The 16,870-nt window shown below is 37.9% G+C and overlaps 1 protein-coding gene across 5 annotated transcripts in view; it reads left to right on the top strand.

The window, feature by feature from the left end:
- The window catches only part of EFR3A (EFR3 homolog A), an 86,244-nt gene extending 73,262 nt beyond the window's left edge, over positions 1-12,982 (top strand). For 4 of the 5 annotated variants that reach the window (XM_055704567.1, XM_055704568.1, XM_055704566.1 and 1 more), the window contains 5 exons: positions 3,301-3,389; positions 6,922-6,970; positions 8,026-8,129; positions 8,698-8,747; positions 9,976-12,982. In XM_055704567.1, the coding sequence (XP_055560542.1) occupies positions 3,301-3,389; positions 6,922-6,970; positions 8,026-8,129; positions 8,698-8,747; positions 9,976-10,081 (398 nt within the window). In that variant the 3' untranslated portion in view covers positions 10,082-12,982. The remainder of the gene's footprint in view (positions 1-3,300; positions 3,390-6,921; positions 6,971-8,025; positions 8,130-8,697; positions 8,748-9,975) is intronic. The other variant, XM_055704569.1, reaches the window with a different exon arrangement.
- Positions 12,983-16,870: the final 3,888 nt, after the last annotated feature.

Raw genomic sequence — 16,870 nt, 5'->3', positions numbered from 1 at the left:
TATGGTTGAACCCAGAAAGCCAGTAAAGCTTTTATCTTAATTATTTCTAGCATTTGTGAATATCAATGATATAATGCTTAACAATGACTTATAGACATAAAATCATCATCCTGTCTTTGTTTTAGGTTTTGGGACTTCTTACCAGTTTGAATGACATTAATATCTGCAACTTCCTGTACCTTGTTCTCTTCCTTATTTGGGGAGGGGGGAAGCTGATAATTTAAATGCACATTTAATAATTTTTTTGTCTATAAATGTATAATTTTTTTTAATTTAGCTCTATTTTCATCAGGCAAAAAACCTCATAAGTGCAGACACAAGTCAAAAGGTAAAACTGAGCTGTAGTCAGCCTGCTCTCCTGCTAGCTGTAGTGTGTCTGTATAGGATGTGCACAGTCAAAAAGACAATATGTTTTTAGAAGATCTTTAAGCCAGAAATTGTGTTGTACTTAGTGTATTTTTTGTTCCTTCTGCTTTTTTTTTTTTATCTCCTTGATATACCTGTAGCAGTGTTACCAGCTGCAAGGTTTGTCTTTGTGTTTACTCTTGATTTGGGATTCTACATTATATTCTGATTTTCTTTTTCAGAGCAGGTAGTAGGGCTGTAGGTATCATTTTTGTGGTAGTGCTAATTACCTCTGAGTGACGTTGCAAGAACTTGGTAAAAAGTTGGAAGGAGCTCTCAGCTGTTCACAGAATGATGATTCATCTTATTGGCTGGCTTTTCAGGATGAAGGCCTGTTAGTGGCACAGGTATACATGCATATGTTCTGTGTGCATCCCACCAGCAGCTGGGCTTACATACTGCTCACCAGCTGTCTCCTGGTTCGCAGTCTCCCCAGTCACTGGCACCTGAATATGTGAGTCCCCACGGCCCACAGCCCCAGTCCAGCTGCTGATACAGATCCCAGCTGTGCGTAGAAGCGCAGACATGTGTGTACATGTGGGTCTCAATAAACCCCCCAGGCTCCATGGTCTTTCGGACAGTTGGCCTGAGCCTCCTGGTTGCTCCAGGTGCCTCCCCCTCAGAGACACAGAGCGCCAGACGCACACAGACACCCCTTGCTCCCAGGCCACTTGACCCACTCACCTGCTGGTCCCGCTTGATATTCCCTCGTGATCACACATTGATACTGTGCACTATCACTTGCTCCAGACACACAGGCCTTCTGACCTGTGGTCTGACTCCAGGTGCTGCGCTCAGACCCCCATGTGCACACCTGCACAAAGAATAGAGTCCCTCCCCCAGGAAAAGAGAAATGGAATTCAATCAGAAGATGGGGCAGGCTGTGCTGGTGATGCTCAGAGCAGGGCCAGATGCAGGTACCAATCAGTAACTGGTTTACATGGGACTGATGCCTTCACCCAGTATTTTCCTTGCTTGCTCCTTCTCAAACCATCTCAGTCCTCCTTTTCCCCACCCTTGCTTCCTCCCCTAAACATCCCTTACTGAGCCTTATGCAATCCCAAGATGCTGTTCCCCTGCATCCCACAATGTGTTCGGTACCCCAGTCACCGATACCGCCACAGTCAGTGAGGTGACCCAGAGAGCTGCTCCCACTGCCCTATGGGTGGGTGCCTGGGACAGCCCTGGCAGGGGACAGGGCAGTGGTTATTAGGGCTCCGCCACTGCCCTGGTGCCACTGGGCTCCTTTGTGTGTGTGGAGATGGCCTTTACATCATACAACAGAAAAAAATGGCAATTTTCACAAATTTTTACTCACTTAATACATTGAAATTAGAGACAAATGGGCATTTTTATTAGGCAAGTAGAGTGAGGCATCCACTGCAAAAATTAATTCTATCCAAAGTAGTCCCAGAAATGTATCTTCTGGTGTTTGCATGTCGATTGCAGAGAGAGCAGCAAGATGGCAGCAAAGATGTAGTTTTGTCTTGTGTTTACTCTTGAGGGATAAGGTGCTTTCCTCAGACTGTGTGTACTGGGTCGTGTACCAGCGAGCCATCAGGGATTAAAAATTAAGTAAATCCTTCAAAATGCCACTTCAAATGCTTCCGGGTCTCTGAGAACCTGGCAAAGATAGCTAGAATTCAGGTGTTTTTTCACTAATCTTGTTCTGTCACTGCCTCTTGATCTTAAAATGGCATTTTGTTTATGTGACTTGTGAAAGTTATTTCTTGATTTTCAAAAGCTGAGTATGTTCAGCTCTGCTGGAATGAATCCTGTTTGTTCATACTCAATATTTGCACTGCAAAAGGGCTTCGCTAGAAGCAGTTTAAACAAAGGCTGCAGAAGAACCAGCATAAATTACCTTGCAGTGGGGGCGGGGGGGGGTTTACAGTTGCTCCCCTTATCTTAGTATCAGGTGCCTGTAGGTGCTTCTAACTGTGCAGTTCAAGTCATCAGAAAATAATGGCCAGGTCTAAAAGTCTTGATCTCAGCTAAAATATGAAATGTGCCATCACAATTCATGGTTTTGTAAATGAGATACACAGAAGTCAGGCCACTCAAGTCTCCATTTGTCAGAGGATCCTCATGACATGTCTGTAAATGTATTTTTACTGATTTTTTTTTTTAATATTTTGTTAATGGATTAAATGTCAGAAATGAGAAAATTTTATTGGTGTGTTTGTCTCAGGAATGCAATCACAAAAGGAAAATCCATCAACTGATGGATCATTTGATGATGATCTGCTTATGCATTAATGAAATTGTTGTGCTCCTTTTAGTATTAGCACAGTTGGTCTTACTCTGAAGAGGCCAGCTGGACTTGCTAAAATGTTTTTAGGAAGTTAGAAACGGAAATTTTTCTTCCAAGTAGATTTTTAGACTTCTGACTGAATATGGTGCTTATAGTAACAAGAACAAGGAAGGAGTGCTGTTCATTTCATTCAGAAATCTTCATTTCTTCTGTCAATGAGGCAGCTTCTAAGAAGCCCTTTTCTGTTTCAGAATACCTTCAGATTAAGATCTTAATATTTCATTTTCACAATGAAAAAAATATTTGTAAATTACTCTGCAGCAATATATCATCATGTGCTATGTTATTTATTAGGCATTTGATAAGATCTCATATTTTTTTTTAAAAAAAAATCTGGTGTTCTAAGGGAAAGTTGGCAAGGTCTGGGATCAGAGGGGGAAGGGACAACAAAAAGGTTATTTTCCTTCATATTTAGTAACTCAGATCAGTAACTGGTAACTTTTCACAACAGTCCAAATGATAAAATACATGATCTTTGGTTAGATAGGCATATAGAAACAAATCAGCATCTGATGCGTAGAAATTTGATTGATCGTGTTTCAACTGTTATACAAAAGTGAGATAAGTTGTTTTTCTTCTAGATGAGGACAGACTCTCTAGGAGGAAGAGCATTGTGGACACAGTATCTATTCAGGTGGATATTCTGCCTGGCAATAACACAGAGGATAAGGTATGAAAATGGTGGAATATTTTAAAGCAGTATATTCAGGGGAGGGGGGGATGCAAATGAAGTTTTCCCAGAAAGTCTTGTATCTAATTGTTTTAGCAATATAAATTGTTTTGTTATTTTGATTTTTTTTTTTTACTCCTGTGTTTGTAGAAATGTGATCTTGCTGTAAAAAACATTTTGTTGTTATAGTTTTTACAGATAGTGCTGCAGAATATGGTAGTAATACATATCTATGCTGAACAACTAATATTTTGTGAGTAAATATCCTGAAATATTTTCTTTGGATTTTGAGGGATCAAATGGAGTCCTGCATCTGTATATCTGCATCATCTGAAGTGTCTTGAGCATCTTTTTCATCAGCATGGGGCTGACAGATAGAAGAATAGTGGGACACCTGCTGTCTTTGAGGGTGGCAGGTAAAGGCTGGGCAGGCTACATACATAGACCAAAACAGTTTAGCACACAGTGCTTCATAGTCACAGGAAGAATAAGGTAGCAATAAAAAGTTCATATGTAGTGTACAGGAGCTGATGCTGATTACCCCTTAGGAAGACTGCATTATAAGTTAAATGATCCCACATCTTATGACACTTCATTTGAAGTATGTCTTAAAATAAATTTCTATTTCTGCTGAATCTTTTTCAAGATTCTGCTGATTCTTATTAACCAGATTTCTCCTGGCTGTGATAGAGATTAGCTGTTGAAATTGAGGCGTTTGGACCTGCAAAAGAAACCTACCTTTGCCATCTTCAAGCACAAACCAGCTAGGGATATGAAACAATGTGTGGATAGAGTCAAAGTGAATGTTAGTTAAAAATGCAATATTAAGCTATTGCAAAGGAGCAAGTTTCATTTTAGAACTTATGGACAGAAGTGATTTAGGTTTTGCATCACTGTTATTTTTTCTTTCTGCTTTGTGCTGATGATACCTCAGGTGGTATTTTGTGTTCATTTGCTGTCATGCTTTAGCAAGCATAGAGATAAACTAGACACAAGTTAAGAAGAAAGAAGAAAAGCTGTTTGAAAAAAAGCCAGATTATCACAATTTTTAGCTTTCTGAAGGAAGTAAAGGCTCTAAATAGGAATGGGGGTGTTTGCAATTAGTATCCTTTTTAAAAATCTTTTACTATATGTTATTGTATTATGTATTACATATTAAAATAATGTGTTATATGTATGATATTGAACATCTCTCATGAAAGTAGAGTTAAATTATAGAAGTTTCCACTTCAGATTTAGGTGATTATGCTGATGTGTTAAGCATTGATCTATGGACATTTTTTGAAGATGATACAGCAGTTGTAGATAAATCAAAATCTTTGCATGAGTTCTCAGTTTAATGTGGTACAATGTCTTGGATAATGAATTACTGTTTATCTTTCTTATAAACAAGAATTTTATTGATCAGAAATGCATGAAATGAAGCATTCCTCCTTTAGTTGCTTTGCAATGTTTGTTTACAATGCAAAGGGAAAACCAGTACTTTCCAATTAACTAACTGCCCTTTGATACCTATATCATGAACAACTGAAAAACTGGTAGATAGTCAAGAATGAACTTCTCATTGCCCTTAAGATCACTGAATCCAACTGTTAACTCAGCACTACCCAGTCCACCACTAAACCATGTCCCTAAGTGCCACATCTATATGTCTTTTAAATACCTCCAGGGATGGTGACTCAACCACTTCAATAATGGTGCTCTGTAATTTTGGCTAATCTTGTGCCTTCGTAATGTGCATTTTTGGCCACCTGCCACATAAGGTGATAAACTGGATGTAACTCAAGAGGAGGAAAAAAGAAAAAACTTCAAGTATATTATATCTTGTTTTATTCCTATGTAGATTAGTAAGTATAACATTATCCAAAGGACCATGAGGCTTTATGATTGCAAGGATAAACCACTTAATGGAAGTTTTAGGATTAATGATGTATGGTATCATTGGTACACTGTCTGAGGTAGAAGACTGTTTATTCATAAAATATCTGTTACTGTATACAATACAAATGAAATTCTTTTGTACATGCAATCAAACGTTTTTTTGTTGTGGCAAGTCTGCTAGTGAATCCTGTTCAGGAAGATGGTTTATTCCATAGTTACCACCATTTATAAGATGAAAACACTTGTAAAAGTAGCTAGGTCTTCTGATATTAATAACAAAGTAAAATGCTGGCTAATATCGGCAAGTACTATGGTTGTTAATTAGAAATCTGAAAGGCTGCCATAAACAAGTAATATTTCCCAAATATGAATTGTGTAAAAGGTGATTATTTCAAAACCTGAATACTCTATCTCTAGCCACATCCACAAATATTTGGCATAAAGGGTGTTTTGCTGTGTCTTTGTTAACCTTTTATATATTCAGAGGTAGAGAATACAATGCTAATGTGGTAAAATCTGTTAGAAAAGTATCATTTACAGCTCCATCTCCTGGAACATCACCGATGTAAAAAGGAAACAGTTACTTCTGGCTTTTCCATTTACTATAGGTCAAATCAATGAATTGAAAAATTGAAGGAGTTTAGAGTCTTCTGAATAGGGTAAAATAACTTTTTGCTACCTTACAGATCTTTTATCTTAAATCATATTAGACCATTCTAAACAATTAGTGTTTATAAGGAAAAATAAAAGTGCTGGCAGTTTACATGTAGTTAGTTTTGAAGGATTAACGTAAGGCAGTCCAAGGCAAGAAACCATGGTGTATATTCAAGTGAACACTGTTCTGCCACCTAAGCGTTCTCCCCCTACTACTATCACAGTGGTTTCACTGTAAATATACTTAATGATACAGAAACTCTAGGTCTACAAAGAATTGAAACTCAAAAGATCCATGAGCTGGAGCTCTTCGGAGAAAATGTTCATGCATCTTTGGTAATTTTGCAGCCCCAAGCAATTCCTAATGAAGTACATCTGCAGCAACAAATGGATATTCATATTGCTAAATGAACAGATTTTCTCAGTGCATCAAATAGAGCTTGTTAAGAAGAGCCTTTTAGCTCCAACGTTTATGGCATAAGCACCAAATTATTGGGAGCCCGTACTGGTATGAAGTTAGCCTAAAGCAGTAATAAATTTCCACTCTACCCTTTGCTACCATCTCTTCTTTTAGTACCACATTGCTGGTAGCTCAGCTAGTCTCAGGAAGCAGTTGCTCTTATTCACAAGAGCTGTCCAAGAACCAGTACTGACGCTTAACTATAGAAACACCGCAGCATATTCCTGACCCAAAGGACTGTTCTGCCAAAATTAAGTCCTTTTCCAAAGTATTGTTGCCATAGACTGTCTTGGCTAGAACTTGGAAAGTTTTTCTTGATCTTGTTTGATAACAATTTCCTCACTAATTGCAGTGGCTTAAAAACATGAATTAGTGATCTGTCAGCTGTAATAGAACCTCCAGATAAAGCTATTAGAAAATTGTAAGGCAGAAAATGCTGTGGCTGTTTTGGCCTTCTGTATTTATCACATTCCTTATTTTTTAGAAGCTTATATGTTACATGTGAGGTTTTAAGGGGCTTTGTTTCTTTGTGTTTAGGTTGATAATACTGAAGAAATCACCTTTGAAGCTTTGAAGAAAGCAATTGGTAAGATTTATTACAGTTTTTATGCAGCATAGTTCTAGCTTACTGTGAAATTGCTAGAGAAAAAGATATGGTCAGAATAACAATTAAAATACTACGTTTAGGTTTATTCAGTTAGTAAATTTATTTAAAACCAGCTATGTATTTCTAAATTTCTGAAATGATATCTTGATAATTTTAGTGAATTCAGTTTCTGAAGCTAGTGTGACTGAATGACAAGCATCTGGAAATGGCTGTCATCTATTAAATTTGCCCTTATAGTCCAAGCTATAAATAATGTGAGATTTTCAAGTTCCATTGAGTAATTATTTATAAAACAACTTAGGTATTTTTTGCATACCAAGACTTTCAGGTTTTCAGTGCATTCAGAAAACAGATTGTAAGGTACACATTGCAGACTTCAAAAACACTTACTTTTTTAAAAAGAATATTTTTATGACAAGCGACCTAGTTACCAGAACTGAGAATTATCATTGTTCCTTCTTTCATATCACTAATTACTAATAAATGCTGTTCGGTCCACCAAAATCTTGTCCAAAATATGGAATAGACTTTAATGTTTTAAACAATAGGCACTGACATTTTCAGTAAATAAATTTGACAGTTTTCCTTAAATTCATTACATGCTGGAAAGTTCCAGCTGGTTGTAGCTTCACGCAGCCTATGGAGGTTGAACTCACTTTTCCCAAATTCTAATAGAAAATTCTGCCCACCTATCTTCATGATACTGGGAGGGAAGATACTCCGTTCTTTTCTGTTGAACTTGTTTGCAGTGACTGAGAAGTGCAGTCTTGAGTCCAGATGATAAAGCAAAAGGAAACCTGAATGTACTTGTAGTTAAAGCACATAGCAAGAAAGGGGTCCTCACACCAGCTCCCTGGAATTGTATCTGCATTTTTCTGTAGAAGCAATGACAGATGACAGCTTGCTTGCATATGGTTGCATCACTTCAAATACTGTGTATGCTTCTTCAGTGCACATTTGAAGGTTTATATCACTTGTACTTGATAGGCAAAGATTACGTTTGTTTTTTGTTTTTTTTTTTTTTAAACTTTAAGATAACAATGGACTTGAAGAACAAGAAAAAGAGAAAAGGCGTCTTGTGATTGAAAAGTTTCAAAAAGCACCATTTGAAGAAATTGCAGCACAATGTGAAACCAAAGTGAGTTTCTGAAAAATGTTATACAGCATTGAAGATACTTGTATAAGCATTAAAGGGGATGTGCTGGCTAAAGGTGATTTATATTATCATGTCGCTGCTGCTGTTACTTCTGAAGAAGTTCAGATCTTTGTCCTCAATTGTTGTGTCCACTATTATATCAGTGTTTGGAGACTCCAGTTATTTAAAGTGTGCTTTTGGTTGTTCCTAGACCATTTGAAAAGGAATGGAAGTCTTGTACACTCTTCATCTTAATGTTTTCCTTGCTATCTTTGAAATCTAGATTCACAGTCCATTCTTTTTTCATTCTGGAATAACTGGAGCAGTATTTAGCTCTTTATATATTTTGAATAATTTAAATGTATTTCAGGTTTGTTAAGCAAACTCACATCCCTCTTCAGGGTTCAGAATCCTTGCAGCAGTGTAAAAAGAAATCAAGACAAGAAATGCTGCCTAGATTTGCCATGTGGTGTTGTGGAACATGCTCACTGAGTGTGGCCTTGCTCATTCCTTTTAGCGGTTCAATATATAGCAGTTAATAATTTGCTATTTTATTTTATTTTTCCCCTAGGCAAACTTGCTCCATGATAGACTTGCACAGATACTGGAACTCACCATTCGGTAAGGCTTTATGCAAGAAGAATATAATAAATGAAAAATTAGTTATAAAGTTAATTGTGACTGCTTTCAGATGGGTCGTGTCATAGTGCTCTTAAAAACATGTAATAGGCAGGAAAGAATTGTTTTAGATGAATGTTGTTGTTTAACCCTGGTAGGCAATTCATCCCCACACAGCCACTGACTCACTCCCCTTCAGTGGGATGGGGAAGAGAATTGAAAGGGTAAAAGTGAGAAAACTCATGGGTTGAGATAAAAACAGTTTAATAGGTACAGAAAAAGCAGCACGCGCAAGAAAACAAGGAATTCCTTCACTACTGCCCATCGTCAGGCAGATGTTCAGCCACTGCCAGGAAGCAGGGCTCCATCACACATAACGGTTACTTTGCAAGACAAATGCTGTAACTCCAGATGTCCCCTGCTTCCTACTTCTTCGCTTAAAGCTATTATTGCTGAGCGTGATGTCGTATGGTATGGAATATCCCTTTGGTCAGTTGGGGTCAGCTGTCCTGGCTGTGTCCCCTCCCAGCATCTTGTGCCCCTCCCAGCCTATTTGCTGGTGTGGTGGGGTGAGGAGCAGAAAAGCCCTTGCCTCTGTGTAAGCGCTGCTCAGCAATAACAAAAACATTCCTGTGTTATCCACACTGTTCTGATCACAAATCCAAAGCACAGCCACATACCAGCTACTATGGAGAAAATGAACTCTACCCCAGCTAAAACCAGCGCGCTGAAAAAAAAGTAGTCTTCATCTAAAACAGTCACTTTGATTTTCATGGGGGTGTTTTGAATCTTTTTGGTAGTGGAGAATATCCAGAAAACATGTCATAGTATACTTACAGTATTTCTATGTATACTGGTAGTACTGAAGAATGCTGTTGTTTTACCATTGCTGTATCTGTTTGAGAAAGTATGTAGATATTGAACACCCAAAATAGTGCATGACGTTATTATAGACAGCTGTGAACATCCTTTGTGCAGCATAAATAGTATTTGTTAGTAATAAAATACATTTTCATAGTTCTGTAACATCAGCGAAGTTGATGGTTTAGATCAAAGTACAAAAAAATAAAACCCAAGGCATGATAATTTCATTAGAATTTCAGGAATAGGATAAAATATGATTGGGGGTTGGTAGTTTACTCTTGTTTATCAGCTATTAGTGTATAACATTACAAAAAAGAAAGCAGTCTATAATTATAAATTATATATATTGATTGTTCTTCTCACACAGTCCTCCACCTAGCCCCTCAGGAACGATGACCATTACTGCTGGACATGCTCATTACCAATCTGTTCCAGTCTATGAGATGAAGTTTCCAGATCTTTGTGTGTATTAAGTGTCTTCTGAAGTCTGCTGGACATTATTTAGAGTAGAGTACAATAGAAAGAACAAGATGAGTTTTCAAATTTTATTGTTTATTTCATCTAAGCTAACTTTAAAATAATGATGGTCGTGAGCCAAATACAAGTTACTCTAGCCAAACTCATGAGATGGTCTTGAGTTTTTTTCTTCTGTAATACAGATTTGTAGTTAGGTTTTTTCATAGATCATGTTTATTCATTTTCATATTTGAGTACATCTAAAAGTCAGATTTAAAACTTGTCTTGCCATATAGGTGAATATTTCAGTTACTCTAGGATATTGTATTTCTGTAAATTCCTTTATTTGAGGCATTGTAACTAAAGAACGTGTTGAAGCTGAATTGGGTTTGGTTTGGTTTGTTTCGGGTTTTGTTTGGTTGGTGTTTTCTTCCTCCTCTCCATCTCAACTATATATCCAAATAGAATGCTTTTGGCTTGCTTCATCTCGTTAAATGGAACCAGTGGAGCACTAACTTAGCTCCCTTTTGTTCATGCTGTCATAGCTAGTCAACTTGTTTATTTTGGACTATGTGGAAAAAACCAATACCTTACATGTGTTCAAGTACAGTAAATGAATTAATGGACACTTCTTAAGTATTTTTTTGATGCATCACATAGGTGTATACACCCAGTGTATGTCATGTGTTTCTTGCTAAAAGTTAACTGCTTTGCCTAAGAGAGGAGAAATCTCCTCTCGAAGCACTGAATTGTGCAATATTTTTCATGTCTTAAGGTGTATGGTTTACAACTGTACTTTTGAAAATGCAGTAGTATTTTACTGTCTGCTTTAGTATAAATACACGAGAGATATATTTAGTATAGCAGAAAATAAACTGAGGGCATTTTAAATCATAAATACAGAAATTACAAATATATTCTCTGAGGTATTTCTCTGTAGTTTAATACAGCTTTTTAATGATATTTTAGAAATTGAAAGAAAACCGGATGAAACCATTTAAAGACCAGAACTCATTATATATCTTGTCAAGCAAAAGCATTTTTAGAGATGCATCTCTGTGTTCGTTTTTGTTTCATTTCTCAAACCTTTCTAGAAATAAGGAAAATATGGTAACTTTCATAGGTTTATGTATCTGAGTATATATTCAAATATAAGTGAAGTAAAACTGATATGGCAAATCACTGACATCTTGATAAGAGTTGTCAAAACTAGCTTTATGACTCATTAAATTCTGCAGACAAAAAAACCAGCTTTTGTTGATGCCATGAATAGTACATTTGAAGTCCCTTAATCTCTCTGAATCTGACTGAAGCAACACAAACATGAATGAATGTTCTCAAATATGTGTAATAAATGTAAAACATTTAAGTTAGCCAGCAGTTTCCATCAACAGCAATCAGGCCGTGAATAAAGTGATCTAACAATCTCTTAGCCCTGCTTTGAGCAGGAGCTTGGTTTTGATGACCTTCAGAAGTTCCAGCCTAAAATAATCTTTGACTGCATAATTCTAAGATGTGAATCTGGTTATCAGACCAGCTAATTAGCTGGTTTGAGCATTTGCAAGCCCACTGTAAAAAGGATTTTAATTTTTTTGAACTGTAGTACAGTATTCCACTGGACTACTTTTAAAAGCCTGATGTGACATAATATCAGCTACTTAAACCTATGAGATAACATGCTGAGACTTTCAGAAAGCATTCACAAAACTCAAAAGGTAATTGAGACCTTCTTTTCAGTTTAACAGTGCAATCACAGCTGTTAGTGGATGACGAAACAGCCCCTTATCTACAGCATTCCGTTGTGATTTTTACTGCTGCAGCGTTATCAGCCTGATCAGACCACAGTCTACACATAAATAGGACTCTAGCTTTTAGTTTTCACTTTTTCTTTTTTTTTTTTTTTTTAAGGTAAGACATAATAGTTTTTTGGCCTATATAAAGAGTGTAATTTTTTAAATCGTAAATTTAACCTAGGGATACAATGTAAAACACTTATCCACTGTAATTTTTTAAGAATAACACTGCACTTTTGTACAAAAAGAAAATGAGGAGTCTAAGAAAGAATGTACTTCTGTTTACACTCTTGCAGTATGGAGACTGTGCTGTAAATACAGGATTGTTTCTGTGATTAAATTCTGTTGCATGAATGCTGCATGTGAAAATAACTAGATTCAGCATTTCGTTTTCTGTTTATGAAGTATTTTTTCATTTATGCTAATAGTAGGTTTCCATGTTTTCAATGTTCAAACAAAGTTTGTTTGGGAAATGCAGGTGTTGTGCAGGTATTGTGCAGGGAATGAAGAGCTTGTAACACACTGTGTTCACATGATATTTAATTTCTTCCTTTCTGGAAGTTCAGGGAGTCTGTAAGTTGATAATTGCTTCACTCGGGCCTTTCTAGAGAGCTGGGAGATAGGAGTGACTGTAAAATGTACTGTTTTGGTAGCTATTGTTATATGTAGCTAAAGAAAGAAACCAAATGGATTAAGAATGCCATTGTACAGTATAAAGTTGCTTTGTTTCACTTACATGTTCTTGAGACAAGTTGCAGAACTTAAAAGCTCCATCTGCATACTGGTCCTGTGTTATCTGCAACACATTGAGTGCTGTCACAATGTTTATAAATCAGTATCCAGCCCTTTAAATGTATTCCAGCTTTTGCTTTGGGTTCTCTTTCCCATTATGTCATTTGAAAAATTATAGCTTTTGATAGTGGGTCACATTAAAGTAAATTAAATCCTTGTTAATTTCAAAAGATAGAAATAGCCTGTTGTCCAAAATCAGAGTAGGGCTAATCTGTCTGTTGTTCTGATGGTCATATATTCTGTACTGTACGTAATGAACCATTTTCAATAAATGTAAGAACACACTGTGCAATCTATATTTAAGCAATAAAATAAATTAAAATTTAAAATTAATATTTCTGAGGTGTCGGTTAATTTTTATTGCTTACAATTAAAATGTCAGTGACATTTTTTTGCATGTAATATAGACCTAATTTTACACACCTTCCCCCCCCCCGCAAATGTCATTGCATCGCAGCATTATTAAACTACTACTTTTATTTATGATTAAACTATTACTATTACTAAAAGCACCAAAATTTGAGAATGCAACAATTCAAAAATCACTTCCTCATAGCAAAGAAGCTTCAAGAAGACATATAAGCTGTGCTTTTCAGGCCTGCCTCCTGGTCAGCAGACATACTGAGTTTGTAGTATCGATGAATAAAGTTGTCGGTGTGTGCGAAGATCGATACACAGCTCACCCACAGGCAGCTTTTTCAGTGATGCCATCTAGTGGGGCTGAGTGTTCTGTTGTTTGTTACTTTTTTTTTTTTTTTTTTGGATAACATGCATTTATTTCACAGACTGGTCAGCATTGGAAGGGCCCTCTGGAGATCGTCTAGCCCAACCCGCTGCTGAAGCAGGTTCACCTGGAGCAGGCTGCACAGAGTCGTGTCCAGGCAGGTTTTGAATGTCTCCAGAGAAGGAGGCTCCACAGGAGGAGACTCTGCAGTGTCTCTGGACATTTAAATGGTTTTAATAGTATGCACCCTGAGGGAAGAACAGTGGGTTTTTTTTCTATTTTGAGGAAGCTGGGACCTTTTTCGCTCACATGTGATACATTCTACTATATAGAGGATTATATTGTCTTTTTTTTCCTTGCTCCACTGTTCTTAATTTTTGCAGGCATTAATTAAAACTTTCTGTATATTTAGGAAATATTAGAGGGTAAGCATCTTCTTTCTGTGATCTGTGACTTATCATGGATCTCGGAACCTGATCACTTGAGGTTGCTCTTAACAGCAACCTTTTTTTGTTGCTCACGTTGGTCTGAGCAAGATTTTGATGATGGATACCTCAGAACAATGCGGGGAGAAAAAGAGTAGCCACGCTGGCGAGGTTATTTTAAATCATAGCTAAAGAGAAGGTGTAAAGGTGAATAAGTGATTCTGGCACCCTACCACATGAGACCAGGCAAGGAGGGACAGAAGTGGCAGCCACTGCAGCTGTAAGACAAACCAAAGGTGATCTGTTAAAAGCTACTTTCTGGGTACTGGGAGAGTTTCTGTCTGAAAGTCTTTTCTTCTTCACAATGTTGTCTTTATTTGAACGACTTTACTCATGTAAGCAGTGACATTTTAATGATACTGTGATCAAGATGACCACTACACCTGAATAGTGCTGGTTTTCAGAGTTCGTGTCATTTTAAATTATATCAAGTTGTTTATGAAATCATGTTCCCAAATCTTTAATACTTTTACCACTTTACAGTCAAAGAATAAGTGCTTAAAAAGTTGAAAGTAAATTAGTATGTAATGAAGTAGGAAATCTTTTTAGATTAGTATTTAATAAATTAGTTGTTTGTTTGCTTTGAGGAAACTAACTAGGTTTTGGCCAGCTATGCCCCAAATCTTTGAAAAATACAGTGTGAAGTTAATGAGAGGAAAAAGAGGAGGAAAAAAAAAAGCTGTGCAAAATTTGTCATCTTGATCTGCTCACCATTTTTTTATTCTTTCAGCACTGATTTCAGAGGATGAATGAATCTAGCTAATCATAGCTAGATTATTTAAGACTTCTCTTTATGAACACAATTCATGTGGTACTAATTACAGAACAACTTTGCTGTTAAATTCTTCCTGAAATAAGAGAGATACTGGAAAAAAGCCCGAAGGAAGTAATGACAACATTGCCTGAATGACAGCATATTTATATTGTAATTTCTCTGTCACTTGAGCAATTCAAATGATCCGTCTCTATCTCTGCAATCAGAAAGCTCAGCATCTCTGAGTGAATATATGCATGCGTTACTTGCATAACCACGAATGTAATACTAGTTTCTAATAATTAGCGAAAGGGCTGGGTTTGTTCTCTTAACTGTGTACTTTAAGTGTAGGCTTCAGAGCAGCAGCACTGCTACTGTCAATCAAAGAAGCTTGTATTGCTGTTAAGCAGCAATGCACTTAATTCACTTGTTTAAAGGCCAGTTTTTCTGGCTAATTAATTTCAGCTAATTATCGAGCTGCCCTTTGATTATCATTTTTATTTATAAATGCTGTGAAATATAAAATAGTTTTTCATCACTATGATAAAAGGCTGATAAAATTCCAATTCTGAAACAAGTAAACATACCAGTGCGATGCAGATCTCGTTGTCGGCACTGGACAAAGATGGGCATTTTGCAGAATTGTAGTATTTTGCTTAAGTACTGGAGTGCCTTCTTTCTATACAGCATAATGGGGGCGGGGTGGGTGTTAATTAAAGTCTTGTCTGCAGATAGAATTTCTCACATCACCTAACTGTCCTGTCTGCCTTGCCTTAAAGAAAACCTTTTTGTTCGGTTTGGGGTTTTTTTCACTAGTGCTAAGGGTGTAGCCGCCGTAGGCAGTGAGATTCATGTGGCTAAATACCTTTTTGGTTTGTTTTTTTATCTTGGGGTTGGTTTTTCTGGTGTGTGTGCTGCTTTTTATTTTTTTTCCTGCACTGCCCGAATCCTTTGCAGTTCTAATGTAGGAAAAATAGTCCTCAAACTACGGCCCGCGGGCTGGATACGGCCCCCCAGGGTCCTCAATCCTGCCCCTGGTTATTTACAGACCCCCCCGCCGGGGGTTGGGGGGGGAACCAAGCAGCCGCCGATGGCTGCCTGCCGCTGCATCCACGCGCCGGCCCCCTGGTTAGAAAGTTTGAGGACCCGTGGTTTATAGAATACAAACAACTGCTCATCCGAGCACATTCACTGGCATTTTCACCTGCTGTTCTCACAACTTTCAGTTTGCACAAGGAGATCAAATGATACAATTTAGTTGACTGCTTCATGATTTGGAAGAACATGGGTAGTGTTTCCTATCCAGCATTAGGATACGGTCATTGATCTGAAAGGAATGCTTCTGTGTCAGGGTTCAAGGCTGTGGAAGATTATAGAGAAGAAATCCAGACCTTTCAGAGCAGCTCAATCACTAGAAAGTTTGTAGCAATGGGTTTTGTTCTAAAAAGCCTTAGTGAATCATAGAATGGTTTGTGCTGGAAAGGACCTTTAAAGGTCATTTAGTCCAACCCCCTGGCAATGAGCAGGGACCTCTTCAATGCCTGATCTGTCCTGCTGCTACAGGCCCTACTGAAAAGTCTGTCCCTGTTTTTCTTATAAGGCCCCTTTAAGTTTTGAAAGGCTGCTTTGAGGTCTCCCTGGAGCCTTCTCTTCTCCGGGCTGAGCAACCCCAACTCTCCCAGTCTTTCCTCACAGGAGAGGTGCTTCAGCCCTCTGATGATTTTCATGGCCCTCCTCTGGACTCGCTCCAATAGGTCCATGTCTTCCCCGTGCTGAGGACCCCAGAGCTGGATGCAGTACTCCAGGGGTGGGGGGGTTGTCTCATCAGAGCAGAATAGAGGGGCAGAGTCATCTCCCTCAACCTGTTGGCCACGCTTCTTTTGATGCAGCCCAGGACACGGTTGGCTTTCTGGGCTGCGAGTGCACATTGTTGGGCCACATTGAGTTTTTTCATCCTACCGTAGGTTTGCAGGCTCAGAATCATACAACTTGGAACCCAAGTGTGTCAGGTAATGTGGTACCTGAGCTGTTGCATTCTGTCATGGTAGTTAACATCTGAAGACACCTCAAGTGGGAAGGAAAACTATCTTGTCTTGATTTCTGGTTCTCATTTCTGAGATGCCTGGGAAGTTACGCTGGGACATAATGCAGAACTGAACCCAAACTCTGAACCTGAAGGTGGTGGTGGTGGTGGTGGTGAGGGAGTTGTGGGGCTTGTGTTTCTCTCGGTGTTCAGCACTGGGGAAGCTGCTGGTGAG

This window comes from Falco cherrug, chromosome 3 (genome assembly GCF_023634085.1).
Source record: "Falco cherrug isolate bFalChe1 chromosome 3, bFalChe1.pri, whole genome shotgun sequence".
In the NCBI taxonomy this organism is placed as follows: Eukaryota; Metazoa; Chordata; class Aves; order Falconiformes; family Falconidae; genus Falco; species Falco cherrug.
Note: the sequence above shows the minus strand (reverse complement) of the source record. Positions and strands in the feature narration are given on the sequence as shown.